This window comes from Maniola hyperantus, chromosome 10 (assembly GCF_902806685.2).
Source record: "Maniola hyperantus chromosome 10, iAphHyp1.2, whole genome shotgun sequence".
NCBI lineage: Eukaryota > Metazoa > Arthropoda > Insecta > Lepidoptera > Nymphalidae > Maniola > Maniola hyperantus.
Window position 1 is genome coordinate 3,812,191 of NC_048545.1, and position 21,302 is coordinate 3,833,492.

At 37.5% G+C, this 21,302-nt stretch overlaps 1 protein-coding gene across 2 annotated transcripts in view; it reads left to right on the forward strand.

Annotated features, from left to right (window-relative positions):
* The first annotated feature begins 12,243 nt into the window (after positions 1–12,243).
* The window catches only part of Doa (Darkener of apricot), a 57,381-nt gene continuing 48,322 nt past the window's right edge, over positions 12,244–21,302 (forward strand). The window contains exons 1-2 of one of the 2 annotated variants that reach the window (XM_069501330.1): positions 12,244–12,343; positions 13,475–14,625. In XM_069501330.1, coding sequence (XP_069357431.1) covers positions 13,577–14,625 — 1,049 coding nt within the window. In that variant the 5' untranslated portion in view covers positions 12,244–12,343; positions 13,475–13,576. The remainder of the gene's footprint in view (positions 12,344–13,474; positions 14,626–21,302) is intronic. The other variant, XM_069501331.1, reaches the window with a different exon arrangement.

A 21,302-nucleotide genomic window follows, 5' to 3' on the forward strand; every position in this document is an offset into this window, starting at 1 on the left:
TTTGTGTCCTCATTATTCTAATTTGAACATTTTTTGTAACGTTTTTTGTCATATAGAGCTAACAAGCGACACTTATGTCGTCCCGTTTACCTTAATTATTCGGGAAAGTAGCACATTTACAACGTGTATTTGTAGGTAAATATGTGTCATTACTAGATGTTGCTGCGACTTTGTCCGCGTGGATTTAGACTTTTTAATTGTCCCGTGGAAACTCTTTGATTTTTCCGGAATAAAAAGTAGTATGTATCTGTTTCAGGGATGCAACTACTTTATACCAAATAGATGATGCCTGCGATTTCATAGACATGGTTTTTTTTATAAATCCCGCGGTAACTTTGATTTTCGGGGACAAAAATATGTCCATCCCCGAGAAGCACGCTATCTTTATACCACGTCAAAATCGGTTTAACGGTTGGGCCTTGAAAAACTAGCAAACACACTTTCGCATTTATAATGTTAGTATCTATGGATTACAGAAAGTTTTTCTTCAAAAGATTGTACTATGTTACTGCAATAACCACGTATTATACAGCTACCCACGTGTGAATCATTTTAACATATCAATACAATTGCTATCTCCTTTCTAATGTGCTCATCTTAAAGTGTGACGGCGACCCCGAATATAAATTATGGGAACAAGTAATTTCGTGTTGGAAGGATGACGAGCGGCTCTCCGCTCCGGCGTAATGTAGCACCACCTACACGGCTCTTCGACGAATCGAACTGTACCATACGCCAGCGTACTGACAGCTTTCTGCCCCAATTACGTTTACATTTTTTTGATAACGGTATCTGTACTTGGAAAAGTCCCATTAACCAATGACTCTTAACTTATCACGATCTCCGCTCGAAAACAGGAATTCCCTTTAATGCCTAACACTGTGACACAAAGCTTCCGTCCGAATAGCTTGAGTTGCTTCCGTTGCATAAAAATAAATACTATGGTTTTGAATAATATTCTGACTCATTAGTGAATGTGTGTTTTCCTGAATCTCTCAGACAACCTGTTATATAACTCGTATTTGCTAAAGCGATAGACTTCGGCCCGCTATTCGTGGGGTCCAGGGTTCGAATTCCGGGCACCCAGCTCTTAGGTACTTTTAGGAGTTATGTATGTACATTTTCAATCTAATATCAGTTGCTTTAACTTTGAATGATCGTCGAGAGGAAACCTGCATGCCTGAAAGTTCTGAACTTTTTCAAAGGTGTGTGAATTCAGCCAAATCAGCACTTGGCCAACACGGTGGTTTGTCTTAAAACCTCATCCTAAAAGGAAACCCGTGCTCAGCAAGTCAGCAAGACAGACATCTAAAATTGTGTCCTGCTAAGTCATACTCATAAGAATAAGATTGCCAACTGTTTGTATTTTTTTTATTGTAAAGCACTAAAATGTGTACCCAAAATATTGTTATTGAAAACATGGGAACTGTGTCAGTGAGGCGATGAGTGAGTTTCGATTGCGAACATATTATTACGAATTCTTTAATCCTTTTTGTCTGGATTTCAAACTCCGGCAGACGAGTGAGTCATATGCAGAAGGATCTTTGTTTGCTCTTCTCGGAAGAGCAACGGGCATCTCTTTGTGGGAAAGGTATTTTAATGCAGGTCGACGGACTGATTTCTCCTGTCCTGCTTACGACGAGGCAGACCTTTAAATGTAATTAAATGTCTGCCTTACTTTGACATCGGCGTGTTAGATTGCACGAGGCGAGGGTTTTCTTCGTTTAGTGTGTTAATGATAATTGGAAGCTCCTTTTTTGTTTTGAATGAAAGTTAATTTCTTTTTAATTGTAATGTACATACAATTCATATTTCTTCTTGCATGGTATTTTCAGCAACTATATTTATGTACTTACTTTCATTAATCCCCTAGTCCCAGAAATAGTAATGACACTATCATTAGCCTCCAATACCTCTTATAACACTAGTTTGTGCTGCGTGGATTTAGGTTTTAAAAATCCCGTGAAAACTCTTTGAATTTTCAGAATAAAAAGTAGCCTATCTCACTGCCCAGGTCTTCAACTATATCCATGCTTAAAATTAAGCCGATTCGCTGCGCCTTTGCGGCGTAATTACAGAGCAAACCAACAAACATATACACTTCCGCATTTATGTGTGTTGATAACCTTTCCACGGTTTTATAAATATGTAGACAATATGGTTCTTTTCCTATCTGCACTGCACTGCACTAACTTGTGACCACTGACCAGTCTGCTAGTTTGACTGTTTGGCTGAAAATGAAATAAACATTGGCACCGTTTCAGTTATCTAAATATAAAATAAAATAACCTCAATTACTTTATTTTTTACAAGTGTCTAATAGGTCCCATTAAGTTTTTTCTGTATTTCTTAAGTGATTGCATCAGCTGCCTCGTGTAATTTTTCAACATCTCCTTGGAATCAGTGGGCGTTTAATCAGGATCTACAATTTCTAAAACCATAATTAACAGGGGATTTCGCAGTAACTCCTTAAAAGATGACAGCCTTTAAACGGGTGTTATTAGAAAACCCATTACAGTAATTTGGAGCAATCATACCTAATGACGAATCAATAAATAGGTTTTTGCTGTAGGTACGTGTTAAGTTTGTTAAATTTTGTCAGTTATTTTTGTCGATTTCGCACTTGCATTTTATCAATTGAGTTGGGCTATTTTTTTCGTAATACAAACAGGTTAATATCTATCTTCATCATCATCATCATCATCATAATCGTCGTCTCAACCCATCGCCGGCCCACTACAGCTGCTTGTCTCCACACAGAGTGAGAATGGTTTAGCTAGGCTATAGTAGTTAAATACCTTTGATAATATTTTAATTAAAAGTTAATAAGAGAATATAGTCTCTTCAGATTATAAATTTTAAATCATTTGATTCCATGTATCATATTTAATTATAAAATAATCTTAGAGAGATTAATTATTCTACCATTTTATTAAACGTGTGATAAGTATCTTTACTTGCAGATGTAGGTTGTATAAATTAAAACAATCGTAGCGAAATGATGAATCAATATTAACGAGTAATGTACAGCTGTACTTAACGTGTCAGTGTATGACCAATTTTGACCTCAATGATTAATAAACACCCGTTATTCTTAACTGAGTTATTATTGTGTTAACTTTTGAAATACATGACCATCTCCGCCTTCCGCTAATGTGCTATAATTACGAAGTAACGAGTCAACATTAACGAATAAAAACACCGTCTGTCTGTCATTGACGAGATAATGATGAGCAAATAAATTGTGCCAATAAATTAATAAATAATGCCTGGTTGACTTCCGGGACTTGCCTACAATAAGTGCCGTTTTAATGTACGATTTATTGATTGAAAGCTTTGATTTTGATATATTAACAAGGACACAGATTGAGAATAAAATAGTATTTATTTAATTGAAAACAGACTCCATCAGCGATAGATGCTGCTCGTTCGTATTGGCGAGAAAATAAATAATACCTAAGATATTTACACAAAATATATTTGAGTGGCTTAAGAAATATATGCCTACGCGATCAATAGTACATGAGAAACATTTAGTGTAAAATCATATTAAAAATCTATTGGAAGACTAAAATCATAGGTCCCCAACTATAAGATTTACACAAAATATATTTGAGTGGCTTAAGAAATATATGCCTACGCGATCAATAGTAAATGAGAAACATTTAGTGTAAAATCATATTAAAAATCTATTGGAAGACTAAAATCATAGGTCCCCAACTATAAGATAAAGAATGAAAATTCCAGAGACGCCATAAAAGACAAATCTCATTAAACCAGGTCTTGAAATGGTTCTCGGAGGTTTCCACGGTATCCACATTATCCGTTAAGAAATTATTTATGGAAACTGCCATTCCGCATGCCAATTCACAAAATACCTCTAAGGCAAAAGTAAATATCTAGATATCTAGACAGATGCCTTCCATCTTGGACTACATTTGGATCAACTCTATAAAGTATCCATTAAAGTCGGTCAAAAACAAAATGGGAAAGGAGGAGAGGTTAGGTTAGAACGTGTAGTTTATTAGACTTCGACGTATACGAATAACCAGGCGGTGTACCTATTCGTGACTATTTCAGAATGTTCTAACTTGTTTAGGTATAGGCATAGGTATTTGATTTTATTTGGACAAGTGCGATCCCTCTTGGAATAAATTATGTACTTCCATAAATTAAACGGTCAAGTCTGCTGTTGGTCTGGTCTAAAGTCTAAAATAAAATGTGGCAAGGTAAATTATTTTCCTATAGCAGAATATACTTACCCGTCTATGCGTCTAGCGGTACCGTCAGCGTTTATTTGCGTTTTAGTCCCTTCCTGATTAGACATAGAATACACGGCGTCGAGACGTATCCCAGGAAGTCCATTTATAGGTGCTATTTTGATAAATTGTTTAGATTGTGTTGGACTCGTGGCTGTCGGATCAGGTTTCTGTGGGAGCACCTTTTACGGCGTAGGATTAATTCACTGTGGTCATTGCTTGAATCACGGACACGGTTTGAAAACATTTTAACGATTCCTTATTATGCATGCTTCTTTTTCTGTTTTGAATACAATCGACTTTTCTATGCTAACGTGATTGTCGGTTGCCATTTTCAGTTACGAATTTATCTAATTCTGACATGTGACGCGTGACTTGTATGATAAAAGAGCTAACGAATCTTTAGAGCGCGTTTTTTGCCATATTTCGTGCTTGACCATACCTAAGTGAACCTTCGAATGTCATTTTTTACTTATTTTACCTAAAGTAGTAAAGAAGAAATAAAAAATTTGATGTTTGCATCTAAATAGTTTTGTTTATTTATTGTTTGACCTCGACTTTAGAGGCTGCTGAACATTAGAATTTCACAATTTCACAGACTTTATGCTAGCTTTATGCATTCAAAATAGTAATTTTCGCATTATGAATGATCTTTTCTGTAACAAAAATGAACAAATATAAAATTCTAGCTCAAAATAATCTTCGGTATCTTACCGGCGTGGTGCTGAAAAAGCCTAGATGTTGTTTTGTAGAGTGGGCCGGGGACATTATAGTTGTTGTTTTTATTCTTTTCATGCTGTCAACTCGTAATTTCTAATAGCGACAGACAAAGAGGTGAAGCAATGGCGTGCGCTAGAGCGGGTGAGGCGGCGACCGATTTTTCTTTCGTTAGTCTAGGCGGCCCAGTACTGAACCATTTGGGTCATTGGACCTCGCCGTTTGTCGGCTGCTCACCGCCTCCGGTGCCATTATTTTTTTGCCACCATTTACGTGCCACCAATTCAATACCGCCGTCTGACTCTGTTGAGCATACCGATTTGTGTTACGCTAAATGTTTTTCTTCGCTGTAAAAACTTTAAGGTGTGCATAATTAATTCGTCCGTTGGATGTTCATCCGCTGACTGTTTCGGTGTAAGAAAAACGTAACGGAAAAGCATCTAACGGTTGTCGAGGAAAGTGTTATTCATACCAAATTTTTTGTGAGCGTCTTATTTCGCAATGTTGTACAATATTTGCAGAATTTATAACCGTGCGATATATTTTAAGGCTTATAGTTTCTCTATGTGGAGAATCATATAAGATTCAATTAGATACTATTTATGTCGGTTAGAAGGTCTTGATATATAATTATTTATTTTCGTACACATTTCATTGATTTTAGCTTTATAGGAATATAACTTACAGGATTTATTTATCACTGTCATGTCAATGTAAATTTTTGTAAGTTTTAGCAACTAATCCTGCAGAAATTCACTTGTTGCGAGTGTTTACATAGCGAAGTGAAAATAACTTGCCAGAGCTGACTTCTGCAAATTTTATTGCTAGTAGAAAATTGGCTTCAGATTAGAGTGACCCCACAATCACTGTAGAGCAAAGAAATGTCGTCGGGTGGATTTAATTTTCAAAAACTTGATTTCCCGTAATAAAAAATATCCTATAGGATGCAAGCTATCTTCTTACCAAATTTTATCGAAATCGGTTCAGCGGTTTAGGTGTAAAAAAGTAACAAACAGACAGTTACGTTTGTCTTTTGCATTTATAATATTAGTATAGATAGATGGACTAATATTTTTTTATTACGAAATAGTCTTGCGCTTGACGAAATAATGCTTAAAAAGTAATGATGAAGTCTAGGTTTCATAAATTCATGTTATTTATCAAAATAGTTTGTACAATCACGTCTCTGTTTTACATGAATAGCTTTAATAGGTCAAATAAATATGCGACGTAGAGAGCCCTAAGGGGCGCCAAGTCAATGGGAGCGCATAATAATTATATTGACAGTGACACACTTCACTATGTACTGAATTAGCAATAATAACGTTCTTGTATAGGCATGTCGTTTCTCACACGTTTATAAATATTGAGCAGCCTGTCTGAGTGTATGCTAAGAATATATAAAAAGATCTCGCACTTGGTGTTTCAGGTTAAGTCAATAAGGTGTATTAATTAATAATTTTTTCCCGTGGGTTTTTTAGCTTCTAAAAGCCTCCCTTTGCGAATAAAAATGTGTTTTATTTTTTATTTTTGAAGTATGTATGATGCGACTTCGAAGTGGATTTAGGATTTTGAAAATTCCTTGGGAACTCTTTAATTTTCTGGATTAAAGAGTAACCTATGTCCATTTCCTGGAAGTAAGCTGCGAAAACTGTAAGATGTAATGAGCCGTGAAAAGATATCGTGACAGGGCACACTGACATTTATAATGATTATTTATTAGTTGGATTATACGTATAGTCCGTACAAATTGACTCTTCATGCGCCATTTTAACTCTATAGGTCAACCGTCATATCAAAAGGACAGTTCACTTTTGAAATAAGGACTAAAATCGTACTTTTGATACGAAAGAACAATGGCCCCTCTTTTAATATGCTATTAAAATCGAATAAAACGTAACTGGATCAAACATATGTCATTTTATTTGCCTGTTTAAGTATATATTTTGGTAATAATCTCATCTCGTTAACAATTTCTGATTTTTCATAGTCCAAAGTGACCACACACACCTATGACACAAAAAGTTAAAATGGCGCGTGATGAGTTAAATTTTACGCGTTATATTGTAGTTAGTCGCACAAAATAGGTCACCATATGCAATACATTAAATACTGTCATGACACTTGACCCCATTTCGAACGGGTGGTTAATTAACAATTAAATAGTAATTGCCTGAGATGTGTGACATCTTAATAGCAGTCATAACTAATACTGTAAAGTGTAATAGTTTAATACTTAGTCCCTAGAAAACTTTTTTTGACTACCAACCACGAAAGTTAATTTTAAAAATAATTCCTTTTTTTTTTAGCCATGTTAAATGACTAATATTCCCCTTTCCTCTCCAACTAAGCGTCAGGCTTGTGCTAATAGTAGGTAGGACAATAGTGCCGGTTGAGCTATTGAGGCTATGTTCTATGTTATATGAACTTTCTTTGCTTTACAATAACATTTAGAATAAGGTAGATAGACTACTTATAATAGACTAAAATATGTCAAGTTAAATAAGTTGCACCATAAATGCAAGGGCAAGCAAGCAAGAGTCTGTGCCGAGAATTTTTTGGAGACCGATTGCTTGTGCGAGTGCGCACTATGGTAGGCATCATCATCAACATTTCAGCCTGCGGCCGCCCACTGCTGAACATATGCCCACTACACTGGTAACGCCAACCATAACTACTGGTTTTTAATCTTCACGACACGATATACAACTTCTGCACACAAGCTAATAATTTAAAAGAAAAATCTGCCACCGAGCTCCCTAGTTGTTCAGACATCTCTTCGCTTTCGGAGAAAGGCCTGATTGTCATGTATCCTTATTAATTTCGATCGAGCGCTTGTTAACGTTGACCGCATTCATTAACGCTTCACCTTCACGACACGATATACAACTTCTGCACAGTAAGCTAATAATTTAAAAAAAAATCTGCCACCAGCTCCCTAGTTGTTAAGACATCTTTTATTCGCTTTCGGAGAAAGGCCTGATTGTCATGTATCCTTATTAATTTCGATCGAGCGCTTGTTAACGTTGGCCGCATTCATTCAACGCTGATGTTTCTCAGTAACAAACGTAGGCTGGCGTTATTGATATCCATTATAGCTGGGTATTAATTTGATTTGTTTTATGTATTGACTTTCGAACTTTCACTTGATTTTAGGAACTCGGTACTTACTCACTTGGTTTTGATTAGTCTTCATTGTAAAACTGTCACGTTTCTCAAAATTCATTTAAATATTACTAATGCTAGAGACTAATGGTAAATTTGCCATTATAGCCTTGTGGTTAAGACGTCCGCCTCCTATTCGGGAGGTCGGGGGTTCGATTCCGGACACGCACCTCTAACTTTCCGAAGCAATGTGCTTTTAAAGTAATTAAATATCACTTGATTTAACGGTAAAGGCAAACATCGTGAGGAAACCATGCATGCCTGAGTGTTCTCAAAGGTGTGTGAAGTCTCTCATTCAGCACTTGGTCAGCGTAGTGGTCTATGGCCTAAACCCTTGTCATTTTGAGAGGAGACCTGTGCTCAGTAGTGGGCTAGCGATGCTTAGGAAATTGCGCTTTGGCGGTTGCTTCTGGGAAGATAATTTGGAATAGTTTAATGATTAACGAATCATTGTTTAATGACACGAATATATTACCTTCTTAATAAAAAAACAGCTTATTAGATTTAAGGTGACGCATATCTGAATAGGTAATTACTAATTCATAATTATTAACTTGCCTGAAATTGTGATAAGGTAAAATTTTGCCGAAATCTGCACTGATTCTAGTAAATTATTAGGTAGGTACCTACTTTACTGAGAAATTAATATACATCATAAGTTATATCAAATCTACAATGTTTTTTCTGAATTTGATTTCATACTATTTTTTAAAATTATTATATATATTTCAAATATTTAATAGCTTTATTATTAAAGCTATTTCAAATAATTTTGCTTTGAAGTAAAATGTCTATTTTATAATGAATTACAAAGCAATTATTAATTAAATATGTATAAAGTTAATTACATTTTGTATCGCATGGGTTGTTTATGTGGAATATATCCCGAGAATTTTCCTATTTAGTCAATTGCGGAAAATTATAATAATAATTCCTATTAAGTAAACTGTACTGGAAGTAATTTAGAACATTACAGAAATAAACATTGGGGCCGATTCACTTGTACACAATCTCTAAACTAAACTAAATTAACAGGTCTAAAACTAATGCTATCCTTTTCCGCATGCAACATTATGAAAGGGATATCAATAGATTTAGATGTGCCATTTTAGTTTAGTTTAGAGATTGTGTACAAAGGAATTAGCCACATTATTATTATAATAAACCTTTAAAACAAGGCGTTGAAACGTTTGCCGACATGTGCGTTGTTATTTTTTCCAGTGGCCCAAATGCATAATATTATATTAACATGCAGTTATGTTTCGAAACAGTATCGACCTTCTGTGCCTCGCTTCGCATAATGATTTAATGATTTCTTTTTTAATAAACTTCATTTATTATTATCGACTGCATTTGGTAAGGAACAAAACTTACGTTTCTTTTATGGCAAGTTTAATCACTTTCAAAGTGGAAATATTTAGTCTTAAATATCTCTTCTAATTGTTGTACAAGTTTTAGATTAGCGAATGAGGTCTTACAACTTTCAGTCGCTCGCTTTGGCACTGAATTGAATACTCTTATCACTTACAGTTTCAACATTGGCATTATCTATATCTCTGCATTGGTAGGCACCATTACAAATCTTTTTTCGTCCTGTCTATCGGTCGAAATGAATAATCAATCCTATCTGTAATCTGTCGACACGTTATACATATCAATGTTGTTATTAGTCAAAAAATTGTATAGTCAAAATTACTTCTCACGCGCCATTTTAACTCTATGGGTCAACTGTCATGTCAAAAGTACGGTTATGTACGAACCGCCTTTAAAATAAGAACTAAAATCGTACTTTTGACATACATCACATAAAGTTACAAAAAACGGGCCGAATTGAGAACCATCTCCTTTTTAGAAGTCGATTATAAATGGTCCATGATAAGTCATTTTGTACGCATAGTGGGGCCGATTCGCTTGTACACAATCTATAAACTAAACTAAATTAACAGGTCTAAATCTAGTGCTATCCTTTTCCGCAAGCAACATTATGAAAGGGATAGCAATAGATTTAGACGTGCCGTTTTAGTTTAGTTTAGAGATTGTGTACAAGAGAATCGACCTCAGTATGGTCTTTTTAGGATTCCGTACTTCGAAAGGAAAAAATGAACCCTTATAGGATCACTTTGTTGTCTGTCTGTCTGTCTGGCAAGAAACCTACAGGGTAATTCCCTTTGACCTAGAACCATGAAATTTGGCAGGTAGGCAGGTCTTATAGCCCACATAAGGAGTAAAATCTAAAAACCGTGAATTTGTGTTCCCTCCCCGATTGCGATCTCGACCTGTCGCGTACTCGTTATTATTACTCTCTCGAAAGCGAGTTTATATTTGCGAAAAACAAACAATAATACAATAAGTTCTTACGAATTGATGACACAATACATAGTTGTGATTAAACTTGAATAGTTTATTTATCACCACCAACAATATTAAATTGTGATTGAATTACTACTTAAATGAATTATATTTTTACGTTTCCTCTGTGATGATATGTTTTGTGCGACAGAACATGCTCTAGAAATAGTGATGTCGCGATGAAGTTCTGTACACTCTTCTCTCTCTGTATATTGTATTCTACAATAATTAGTGGCCACTCTACTATACTATACGTCTGGATCATCACATTGAATAATGTTTATAGTCCTTATTTGTCAAGGCATCTTAAGCTAGTAAATAAGTTCGTTGTCATTTAAAACACCACAGTAATATTTAACCCATGTTCCTTATTTAGATATTGAATTAATCTTAATATTGCTTCCTTTGTTGCAGGTAAAACACACTTCGTTTGGTACTAAGAATACAAAGAAATATTGGGTGAGGTTTTAATTTCGCATGTGACAAAAATGTGTGACACGAACAGACAAAACATTAATTATTTTTATCGTGGTCGCTTGACGCTTTAATGAACAAATTCAGTTTTTTCGCTCTCGCAAGAGTAACAAGCTCGACGAGCAAACAAAATGCAGACGATGAAAAAATTACAGCGATAGCTATGTACGTTCTCGTTAGAGAAATTTTTTGTGTATTGCTTTTTACAGGTATGATTATTTTTATTTCTGAAAAAAGAAACTATCATGATTCTTCTTAATGGTTTTATTAAAATGTTGACGTTGTAATTAATTTAATTAGATAGATAAATAAACTATCTTGGCTCTAAATCTACACGTACAAATATTTTTAAGCACCTTAATTGGCCTTTATGTATTTTATCTTTCATAATTAATCTAGGACACTTTCGGAACGCAGCTACTGAAAATATATTTATGCAAATTTTTGAAAACTAGGTAACTCTGGGTCAAATGTTTATGTTTACAAATTTTGGTAGAGAGGTATCTCCCTATACTTACCATTTTTTTTAATTCATAATATAATTGTACATCTTAGGTCTTGACCGCAATCTCACCTAGTGGTAAGAGTTAACTTGGAATGGTAGTTTTTGATAAACTCATATCCCTAATTGATTTCTATTGGCATAGTACCGGAACACTAAATCGTTTGGCGGTATGGTTTGCCGGTAGTGTGGTAACTGGTAAGCAAGGCCGAAGTCTCGGACCAGACCAGACCAGAGACAATTATTGACAGAAATATCCAAATTACCCCTGCCGGACTCGAACCGGAGAACTTCCACTTTTAAAACCAGAGCGCTCACCACTGCGCCATGTATGTCGTTGAACATGCTCGATTGTAATGGTCCTAGTTTTGGTTTATTTTGCCCTGACATACCTACAATAGTTTTCATTTTACCTTTAAAATAAGGTACGCAAGTTCTCAACAGAAACAAGCCCATAATTATGTAGCGCCATTATTATTATTTTTTCTAAAAAAAGTAGAAATATTAATGCAATACAATTGACCTTTAGTTGCAACTTGTACGTACGTGTATGTAACCTCGCGTTTGCCATATAGGTAGGCTGTTAGGCGTGTTTTGGAAGTACATAGTGTTAGTTGCAATGGTTGTGCGGTGGATATAGCACAATATGCAGGCGGCTGTAGTGCATAGCGCGGTAGCGAAGGTCAGTGCTCCTGCGATTCCGGCCGTAGTGCTCCGAGTTAGAGTCATAAGTGGCGGTGGTTGGCGGCCGCAGGAGAGAGGCGGCGGCGGTGGGGTCCTCGCAGGCCAGCGAGCGTGCGTTGCCTCCCTTCGGCAGTCAGTTGAGTAGCAGCGGTGCACGCACACCGCACGCAGTTCTCGCGCGCGGACCGAGAAGGTATGCACGACCGCCTCGAACCCCGCCGACTAGTCTCCACTCATGCACTCGCTTCCGGTGGCTGCTCTCCTTCGATTAACAAACGCGTTCTGATGCACTGATATAACGAGTCTTTGCCAGGTGCCACGGCCTGCAGCCACCGAACAAGTGTTGTGTTATGGTTGGTGTTCTAACAGTGGAGTGATCTTGCGGATTAAGTGCTATTAACAGGATTCAGGGTGGAAATGTGTTGATCGCCAGACGCGTCTCGTACTTCACTTAAAAATACGTTATCAAATAAGAGATTGTTGTTTTATCTCAATGCTAGAGAGTAGAGACACAATACGTTCATGCATTATTTATTTATTTACTCATATAAATAATGCGTCTCGGTCTTGAGTAATCGACGAATGTTGTTTATTCGATTTCAATTCGAACGTGATAGAGGAAAATAATAGGTTATACGACAGTCGTTCGAACAATACATCGGGATAATAGAGCTATCTTGTAAACAATGCTAATAAAAGCAACAAGTTTGATTCGGTGCCCTAGAAATGTGTTTGTATTGCGATAGCAGTATGGGTCGGGCAGCAGACAGCTGGAGCGGGCGAGGATGTGTCGGCTGCGGGCCATATGGCTGCCCCGCCACTGGCCATATTAGGGACGCCTCCAAGGCGACACTTGTTGCACTTATACGGCATAAATGCTCCACATAACGAGTTTACGCGGGAGCGACGTGCTATCGTTATCAGCTATTTAGTGAATTTATCACCGGGCGACGCTCATTAATATTTAAAGGTTGCACCTGATTGTTTTTGTCAGTCGCGTTCGATTATGTGAACTTCGTTAACCATAGCACAGCTTACGCATAAACGATAAGGCGATCAGCGGTTCGCGAGCGCATTATGCAAGCCTCGAGTGGGAGCGGAGTGCGCTCGGTGGACTGGGGCGGTTCGTTGACCAGTGCATTGTCCCGCCACGCCGCCGCCCACCGCGAAGGTCGCGGCCCACACCGCCACAGCCTGATTCCATCTCGCGTCCCATTAAACCCATAAACCACCGAAACACCGACACGCATCTCGCGGTGATAGCGACATCAGATCGTGTCCACGGAGCGTTCAACACGTTTTCATCTTCGGTATCACGTTGCAGGTAGAGCCGATATGTGTTCAGTGAGCTCGTTGCTTAAACAAGTTTCGTTGTGAACTAATTAATTTATTAAATTTAACTTTAAGTGGAAATTTTGATCTCAAAATGGTGACTTCGAGAATACCGGCTTATTCTCTGAATTCGGAGTTCAACAGGGAGTTCAGAAGTTTCCGCATCACGCGAGCCACGCCGCGGTCCACGCTGTACGCGCCCGCCATCGTCCCAATACACGAGTACCCGCGGGTCAGCGTGCACGAGCGGCGCGAGGCGCTGAAGGCCGCGCTCGCCAAGGCGTGGTCCTCTAAGAGCAGCGACAAGAAGAAGCACGACACATGGGCCGCCCCCAGCGAGCAGAGCCGAGCCAACATTACCACTGCCGACTTCACCGTCAAGACGCAGCAGTACAAGACGAGTGTGAACGGCGAGGAGGTTTCGCGTGTCGCTCTCGTTAAACACGAATTCGAAAGCAAGGATGCAGAGCGTACGCAGAAGTTAGAGAGCAAGATCGACGGCAGCCAGCCCGCCAGTTTCACCTACGGAAGGCTTAACGGCAACGGTGTAGACATCCAGGAGACCCTGAAGAAGAACTGTGATAAAGGCTTACACAATAACGACATTAGTTATAGCGATTACCTTAACAATGTTCCTAAATGTAAAACTAGTTTCGAAAATAATTTTCTCAAACAGAGCCTCGACGAGCGTTACAACAAGCGGAACGTTTACGACGTAGCGTCGAAACGCCTCGATAGAGACGTCAATTTGAACAACGTCGAATACAGCAGCCTGAATGGCGACGCGTATGATTCTTTGAAGTATTCGCGACTCGCGAACGGAACAGAATCGGTACAATACAAAAGTTACGGTAAAACAGAGACCGTTAAGAGCAAATTACTCAGCACGACGGATGGTCCAAAAAGCGTGACGTCTTGCAACGGAGAGAAACTGAACGGGTACAGTGAGGCGGAGCGAAGGAGCGGCCGCGACCCGCCGAGACCGCTCACGAGCGGACCCAAGTCCGTCGTAGACCAGAGGCTGGCCGAGCGACTCGAGGTGAAGGTTGCAGAACTACCCGCCCTGTACCTCGGCGTGGACTCGTGGACGCCCAAGTCCGCCGCTTTCCAGAAGAGTATGCGCGAACACGAGTGGAGCGTTTCGTATGTACCACATAATAATAACCTCTTACTAACATTAATATACGTATCCCTTTGTATCCTTCCAATCAATATTCACCTTGAGTGTGTTCAGGAGCTTGATATTCATAAAAAATTGCCCTACTGTCATCGTTCGGTCCCGGTTTCATCGAGGTCAGACCTTAAAATGTTAACAAAAAGTTGTTAATGAAATACCGGTCAATCTTTCCTTAAAACTGCATAAGGTCCAGTTATGAATAAATAAAATGTTTTATCATTGTAATTATTAAGTCAATATCATATTTCAACTTTTAAAACTTCGGAGTTATCGAGCTATTAAAGTACGTAAGAGAAGCCTAATAAATAGCTATGAATCCAAGCGTGTGCTGCCTGTAATATAAATACCTAGAAGAAAAAAATAAGCAAAACCTGCCGAGCTTATTGCCGGGAGGCTGAGTGCATCGACTTCGCTACTGGTTTAGAGTGCATTGCGAGCGCTATTACAAATCTCGTTTCGCCATTCGCCAACCACTGCAGCTTTAGTTAGGTACCTACTATGCATTTACATCTAGAATGAAATCGGAGCCTCGGGAACAACATTAGGTTACACTAGGCGCTTCCCCATACAAACGTATTACGCCTGTTATTAGCTTATGCCCGCGACTTCGTCCGCGTGGACTACACAATTCGAACCCCTGTTTTATCCCTTTAGGGATTGTATTTTCAAAAATCCTTTCTTAGCGAATGTCTACGTCATAATAGCTATCTGCATGTCTAATTTCAGCCCGATCCGTCCAGTAGTTCGAGCCGTGCGTTGATAGATCAGTCAGTCAGTCAGTCAGCTTTTCCTTTTAAATATTTAGATTTTTGCTGTTCAAGATCTTAAATTAAGCCAGATATCGATGTATCTCTCCGTTTGTTTAACAGGATAACAAGTTTTTAACAAGTCCCTTTTTTATCACTATTAAATTTCAATTTGGATGGTGATTTCAATTTGCAATTCTTTGACAAAATTTTCGCCATTTTTTTCACGAAAACTTATTATATTCAATACGTCAAATATTTAGTACTAGCGACCCACCCCGGCTTTGCATGGGTGCAATGTATTTATGAAATGCAATGCCATGCCTTTAGGCAGCGCACGCCTCGGAAACTCTAAAATGAGAGGATATTTTCCGACCTCATTCACATTATTTCAATTTCCCTAGGGATCTCTTTTTGACTGTAAAACTATACCTATAAACCTTCCTCTTGAATCACTCTATCTATTGGTGAAAACCGCATTAAAATCCGTTGCATAGTTTAAAAGATCTACGCGTTCATACATTCATACATACAGACAGCGGGAAGCGACTTTATTTTATACTATGTAGAGATGAAATCTATATATAAAAATGAATGTTATTATTTTAAACGTTTTTATACCTTTACATTTTTTATAAACACTCTCTCTAACACCACGATGAAACGTTTTATTGCCTTCGATATGTTTTTTTTGTATGAACAACTATGTCAAGTCAATTTAGTATCAAGACTCATAAATTAAAAAAATCGAGGTTACAGTGTTGAAGCAATTGGTCTTTTTTATGGTGCATTAGTCATTGATGGTTGTGTCTGTATTAAGTTTTGTGTTATTCTTTTGTGACACTTTTGTCCGTGACTCTCGTTTTTCTATACGTTTATATAAGACGTAAGGCTGTAAATTCAAAAATATTGATAGTAATTAGCTGTTCGCGGGTCGTCTTGTATTTGTATGTATTTACCTATATGGCTTTTGACACTTTCTATTCTTCCGTAGTACTCGATATTTTCGGGCATAAAAGATATTCATAACATTTCCAAACATTCGGATTGTTAGTATTTATCGCTTAAGCCGTGAAAAATTAACACAGACATTTCACATTTTCAATATTAGTATGGAATTCTCGCTGTAACTTGTCCTGGGTGCCAAAGCTTCGTAACCATATTGCATTAGTCTTACCTAGTGCAAGAGTGCTCTTGCTTTCATATATTTTAAAATTCGTGATATTTTTTATTTAAATCAATTAGTTAAAAGCGGGGATAAATATCTACCTACGCTTCGTAATTACGCTTCGAAATTTTTATAAAAACACACGAGGATCACTGAAAATGCGATGCTTGAAAAGGATACGGGTCGAGTACGGGTCGGCTCACTAAATACTTAATATACCTACATACCTGGCTAGAATAATTATTACCTATGTAGAGACTACTGCTGCCAAATATTAGGCAATCTATACCTACATATAAAAAAACGTTTCCTGACTGACTGATCTATCAAAGCACAGGCTAAACCACTAGACGGATCGGGCTGTTTGCCATACAGATAGCTATTATAACGTAAGCTACCGCTAAGAAAGGACTATTGAAAATGCTTTTAATCCGTCACTTTTGAAGTAATATAATAAAAAGTGGTATATTTAGGCTTTCAGTGGAAAAATAAGGAGAACGTGCGTTAAGATTTACAGAAATTCTAAAAGAAAAAAAATGGACCACATGCAAGTAGAGGTTATACAGGGTAATACCTAGGCGATACGGGATTTTGACCAACCGAATCCACGCAGAGAAGTCGCGGGCAAAAGCTAGTTTTATATTATACTCGTACATGGTCGAATTGAAAACATCCTACTCTCCAAAATCCGTGCATTAAATAATTTTTGTTTCTAAAAATCCATTTAGCTGAGATGTAACAACATAAAACTGCCTGCTAGAAGCCAGTTCTGGCAACCCGCGGCCAGGTTGTGTAAAGTCATTGCACAACTCAGTGACTCATACCGGGTCTTTTTTACCCCTTCCTTTATTCAAGTGACTGTTTTATTTTACTTCTCGCAATAAAACGTTAAAGAAAAACATCAAATGTCAGAAATAATGGTCACTGAAATTCCACTAGAGGTACATTTATTATTACTCATAGGTAACGTTTTGTTTTTATTGTAATTTCTTATTTTACTTTTTCTTTTCCGTACGTAACTCTAGAAATTTGAGATTGTGATTGTAGGTTCTCTATAACGTAGACCTCTACTAACAACGGTATTATAGAAATTACACCCTACCGAAACCGGGGCGGATTAACTAGTCATGTGTAAACAACTCCTCTATTAAGTCATAAGTGAGAACTCGTTAATTTATTAATCTAGAAAATTTTGTAGGGTCTTTCTTAACTTGAACATTGCTTACCGACACAGTTATGTCAAAAACTTTTGTTTTTGTGTTATACATAATGAAGAAGTTTAGTTAATCAAAACTTAACTTATCCGCTCCTTATCTGCGATTAATAATGAAACGGTTGCCGTATAAAATGAGCCATATAATAACAAGCAAACATTCGCCAACTCGTGGGCGATCTCAGCTTATAACTTACTGATTCGTCTCGATAGCATTTTAGTGAATGCCTCAAGGTCCCGTCCTGGTTTGACTCGTAAAGGATTTGTCAACCTGGTTAAGTTTATGACGTAAGTTCATTTTAGGCTTTTATGTCGCTCTAGCCGCTAAATGATTGTTGTCAAGCCGTTTGGCTATTCTGTGTCCACAATCTCGAAACTAAATTAAAATGATATGTCTGAATATATTGCTGTCAGTTTCATTTAGAGATTGTGTGCATTAGAATTAGCTAAAATTGTGTTTACAAGATAAGACCAAAGTCTTCGAACAGTGCGTGTTGCCAGTGATGACATATGGATCCGAGACATGGTCGCTAACTATGGGGCTCATAAGAAAGCTCAGAGTCACTCAGCGGGCGATGGAGAGAGCTATGCTTGGAGTTTCTTTACGTGATCAAATCAGAAATGAGGAGATCCGTAGGACTAGAGTAACCGACATAGCTCAACGGGTTGTGAAGCTGAAGTGGCAATGGGCAGGGCACATAGTTCGTACAACCGATAGACGCTGGGATCCCAAGGTGCTAGAATGGCGACCTCGCACCGGAAGACGCAGTGTTGGAAGACCCCCCATAGGTGGACGGACAACATCAGACGAGTCGCAGGGAGCCGCTCGCGCTGGATCCAGGCGGCGCAAGATCGTGGCGTGTGGAAGTCCCTACAAGAGACCTATGTCCAGCTGTGGACGTCTATTGGTTGATGATGATGATGATGTGTTTACAAAAGTTAAAAGTTTTTTGTTCGCATTTCTGTTCTCCCCGTTCAAGTTCTTAAGTTAACAAACGTGACTCCAAAGTTTCTCGGACACGCCGAATCTGTAGTGGATTTACTTGACGATTCGAAGCATTTTATAAAAATTTATTCGAACTTTTTATTTCTTTTACGTAAATCTGCTGTTACGGAGTTGTCAAATCACGATGTTATGTATATAAATTTTTTTTACAAAAAAAATAAAAACCGACTTCGATACACAAACACTAAAAATTGAAAAATAATTGAATTTATTACCGAATATATTATGTATACAAGAGTTAATACAGTTCCATAATAATACTTTTTGGTGCCGGTGCCAATTAGCTTTAGCTGCGCGAATCGTCTAGACTTCATATTTTTATGAGACTCCACAATGGCACCTCATTGGCACCGACCCCAAAAAATATTATTATGGAACTATATTAACTCTTGTATACATAATATATTCGGTAATAAATTAAATTATTTTTCAATTTTTAGTGTTTGTGTATCGAAGTCGGTTTTTATTTTTTTTGTAAAAAAAATTTATTTCACAATTTTTAGTGGCCCCATGGAATTATGCTATGACTGGTTAAAAATCTACTGTTTACTAAGCTATTACACTGATCGCGAGCAATTTACTCTTATCCGTTGAGGAGTTCCAGTATCTATCTTCGAAGATGTTCATCAGATCTTCACCAAATTTAAATGGGACCAACTTTGAACTATACCCTTTCAAACAAAAAAAGAATTTTCAAAATCGGTCCAGGCGTCTTCGAGTAATCGGGGAACATACATAAAAAAAAAAAAAAAAGATTCCGACGAATTGAGAACCTCCTCCTTTTTTTGAAGTCGGTTAAAAATTTACAGATCTACGCCAATATTGCTGTCACGTTTGTTAACTAGAAACAACTGAGAACGAATAGCTTTAATTGTACTTTTTGGAATTAGCGTTAATTTGTCAATTTGAATGATTTTTTGCTGAAAGTTTGACAGATCAACGCCAACTGCAGTATCGAGCTTGTTTACTCACCCTTAAAACACGCACTCAAGTTTCAGATCGGCTAATATTGGCTATAAAATTGAGAATGTAAAAATCTAATAGCTAAAACCGGCTTGTCAGGTAAATGAGTCATATTGATTGGTTTATTTTTTCAAGTTTACAAATATGGACTGAAATGTATCGCTATAAAATGTAAAGCATGAGAAATATTGAATTATAACAATTCATTCGTACCAACGCTTGTATTGATGATATATAAACATTTTATTGTTAACTAGGTAACCTACTCGTTCAGGTAGAATTTCTGAAAATCCTTTCTCAGAGAAATCATCAAGTTTCTAGACCCAGTGGTGGACCCAATCTGTACATTGGTGTCTTGTCAGTTTATTATTTCATATGGTGAACAGGTTATCCTTTTATATTGAGTTCTAGATTCCAGATGATGCCTGCGGTTTTGCCCGCGTAGGCTTTTGAAAAATTCCGGGGGTCTCTTTGATTTTCCGGAATAAAAAGTAGCCTATGTCCTTCCCCACGATGCAATCTCTATTTCAACGTCAAAATCGGCTATATTAAATAGGATGGGTCTAGAAAACTTAAGACAGACACACTTTCGCATTCATAATATTAGTATGGATGAATACTCGTAGATTGAAAGTATAGACTGATAGAGTTCCTAGAAAAGGAAATAAAACACAAAAAGCTTGCATCAGATTTTCTTCAGATACGGTTAACGTTGCAACTAAAATAATTATATTTTTATCAGGTAGTTAATGTAGTATGATAGTTTTATCACTTAAAAAAATTCGTTTGCGGTGAGAACAAAAATACGAGAAAAATAAGTGATAATGAACTTAGCGACAGCAGAGAGAAAGTGCTTTTTATAAGTTTGCGGTGCAATTTGCGGCTTTTGCTCAAACCTAGCAATCGTTTATTGTATAATAGAGAGAGAGCCAGCCCGTGCTAGACCTTCGTCAGTTTATAAAAGCTGAAAGTTTCTCTGCGTATTGTCCTCAACACTGAGAGGAACGTTTATTTGGATGTTTGTTTGGATCATGGTAGCTTCATACTTTGACGTAAGATTTTTTACACCAAAGCCACCATGGCTCCAAACAAACGTTCCTCCCAGTGTTTCTAGACAGTACCAACCCACTATAGATTTCAGCTTTTATAAAATAACGAAGGTCTGGCACGCGCTGGCTCTTAGTCCATAACTAGACTCTCGTACAAGCGTAATAAGCAGTTAAACTTACAATATTATCTCTAAGCATAATATTACTATGGCAACTACTGTTTTTATTTTTTGCCCCATTTGAATTTACATATAATGTATGCGCGAGTTGTAAAAGTGACACTAATTATGTAGCTTTTTATCGTTACGTGATAAATTATGCGTACGTTTCCTTCCTCTTATCAGTGGATGTTTAAATCCAGTCTGTAACAACTTTCACCCTGTTATGTTTACATAATTTTCGTTCACCCTGTTATGTTTGCATAATAATTTGTGTGTCGACGCGTCTGCCTCACATTATGTCTGCCGCCCGCCAAATGACAGTGAAGCCATGAACATG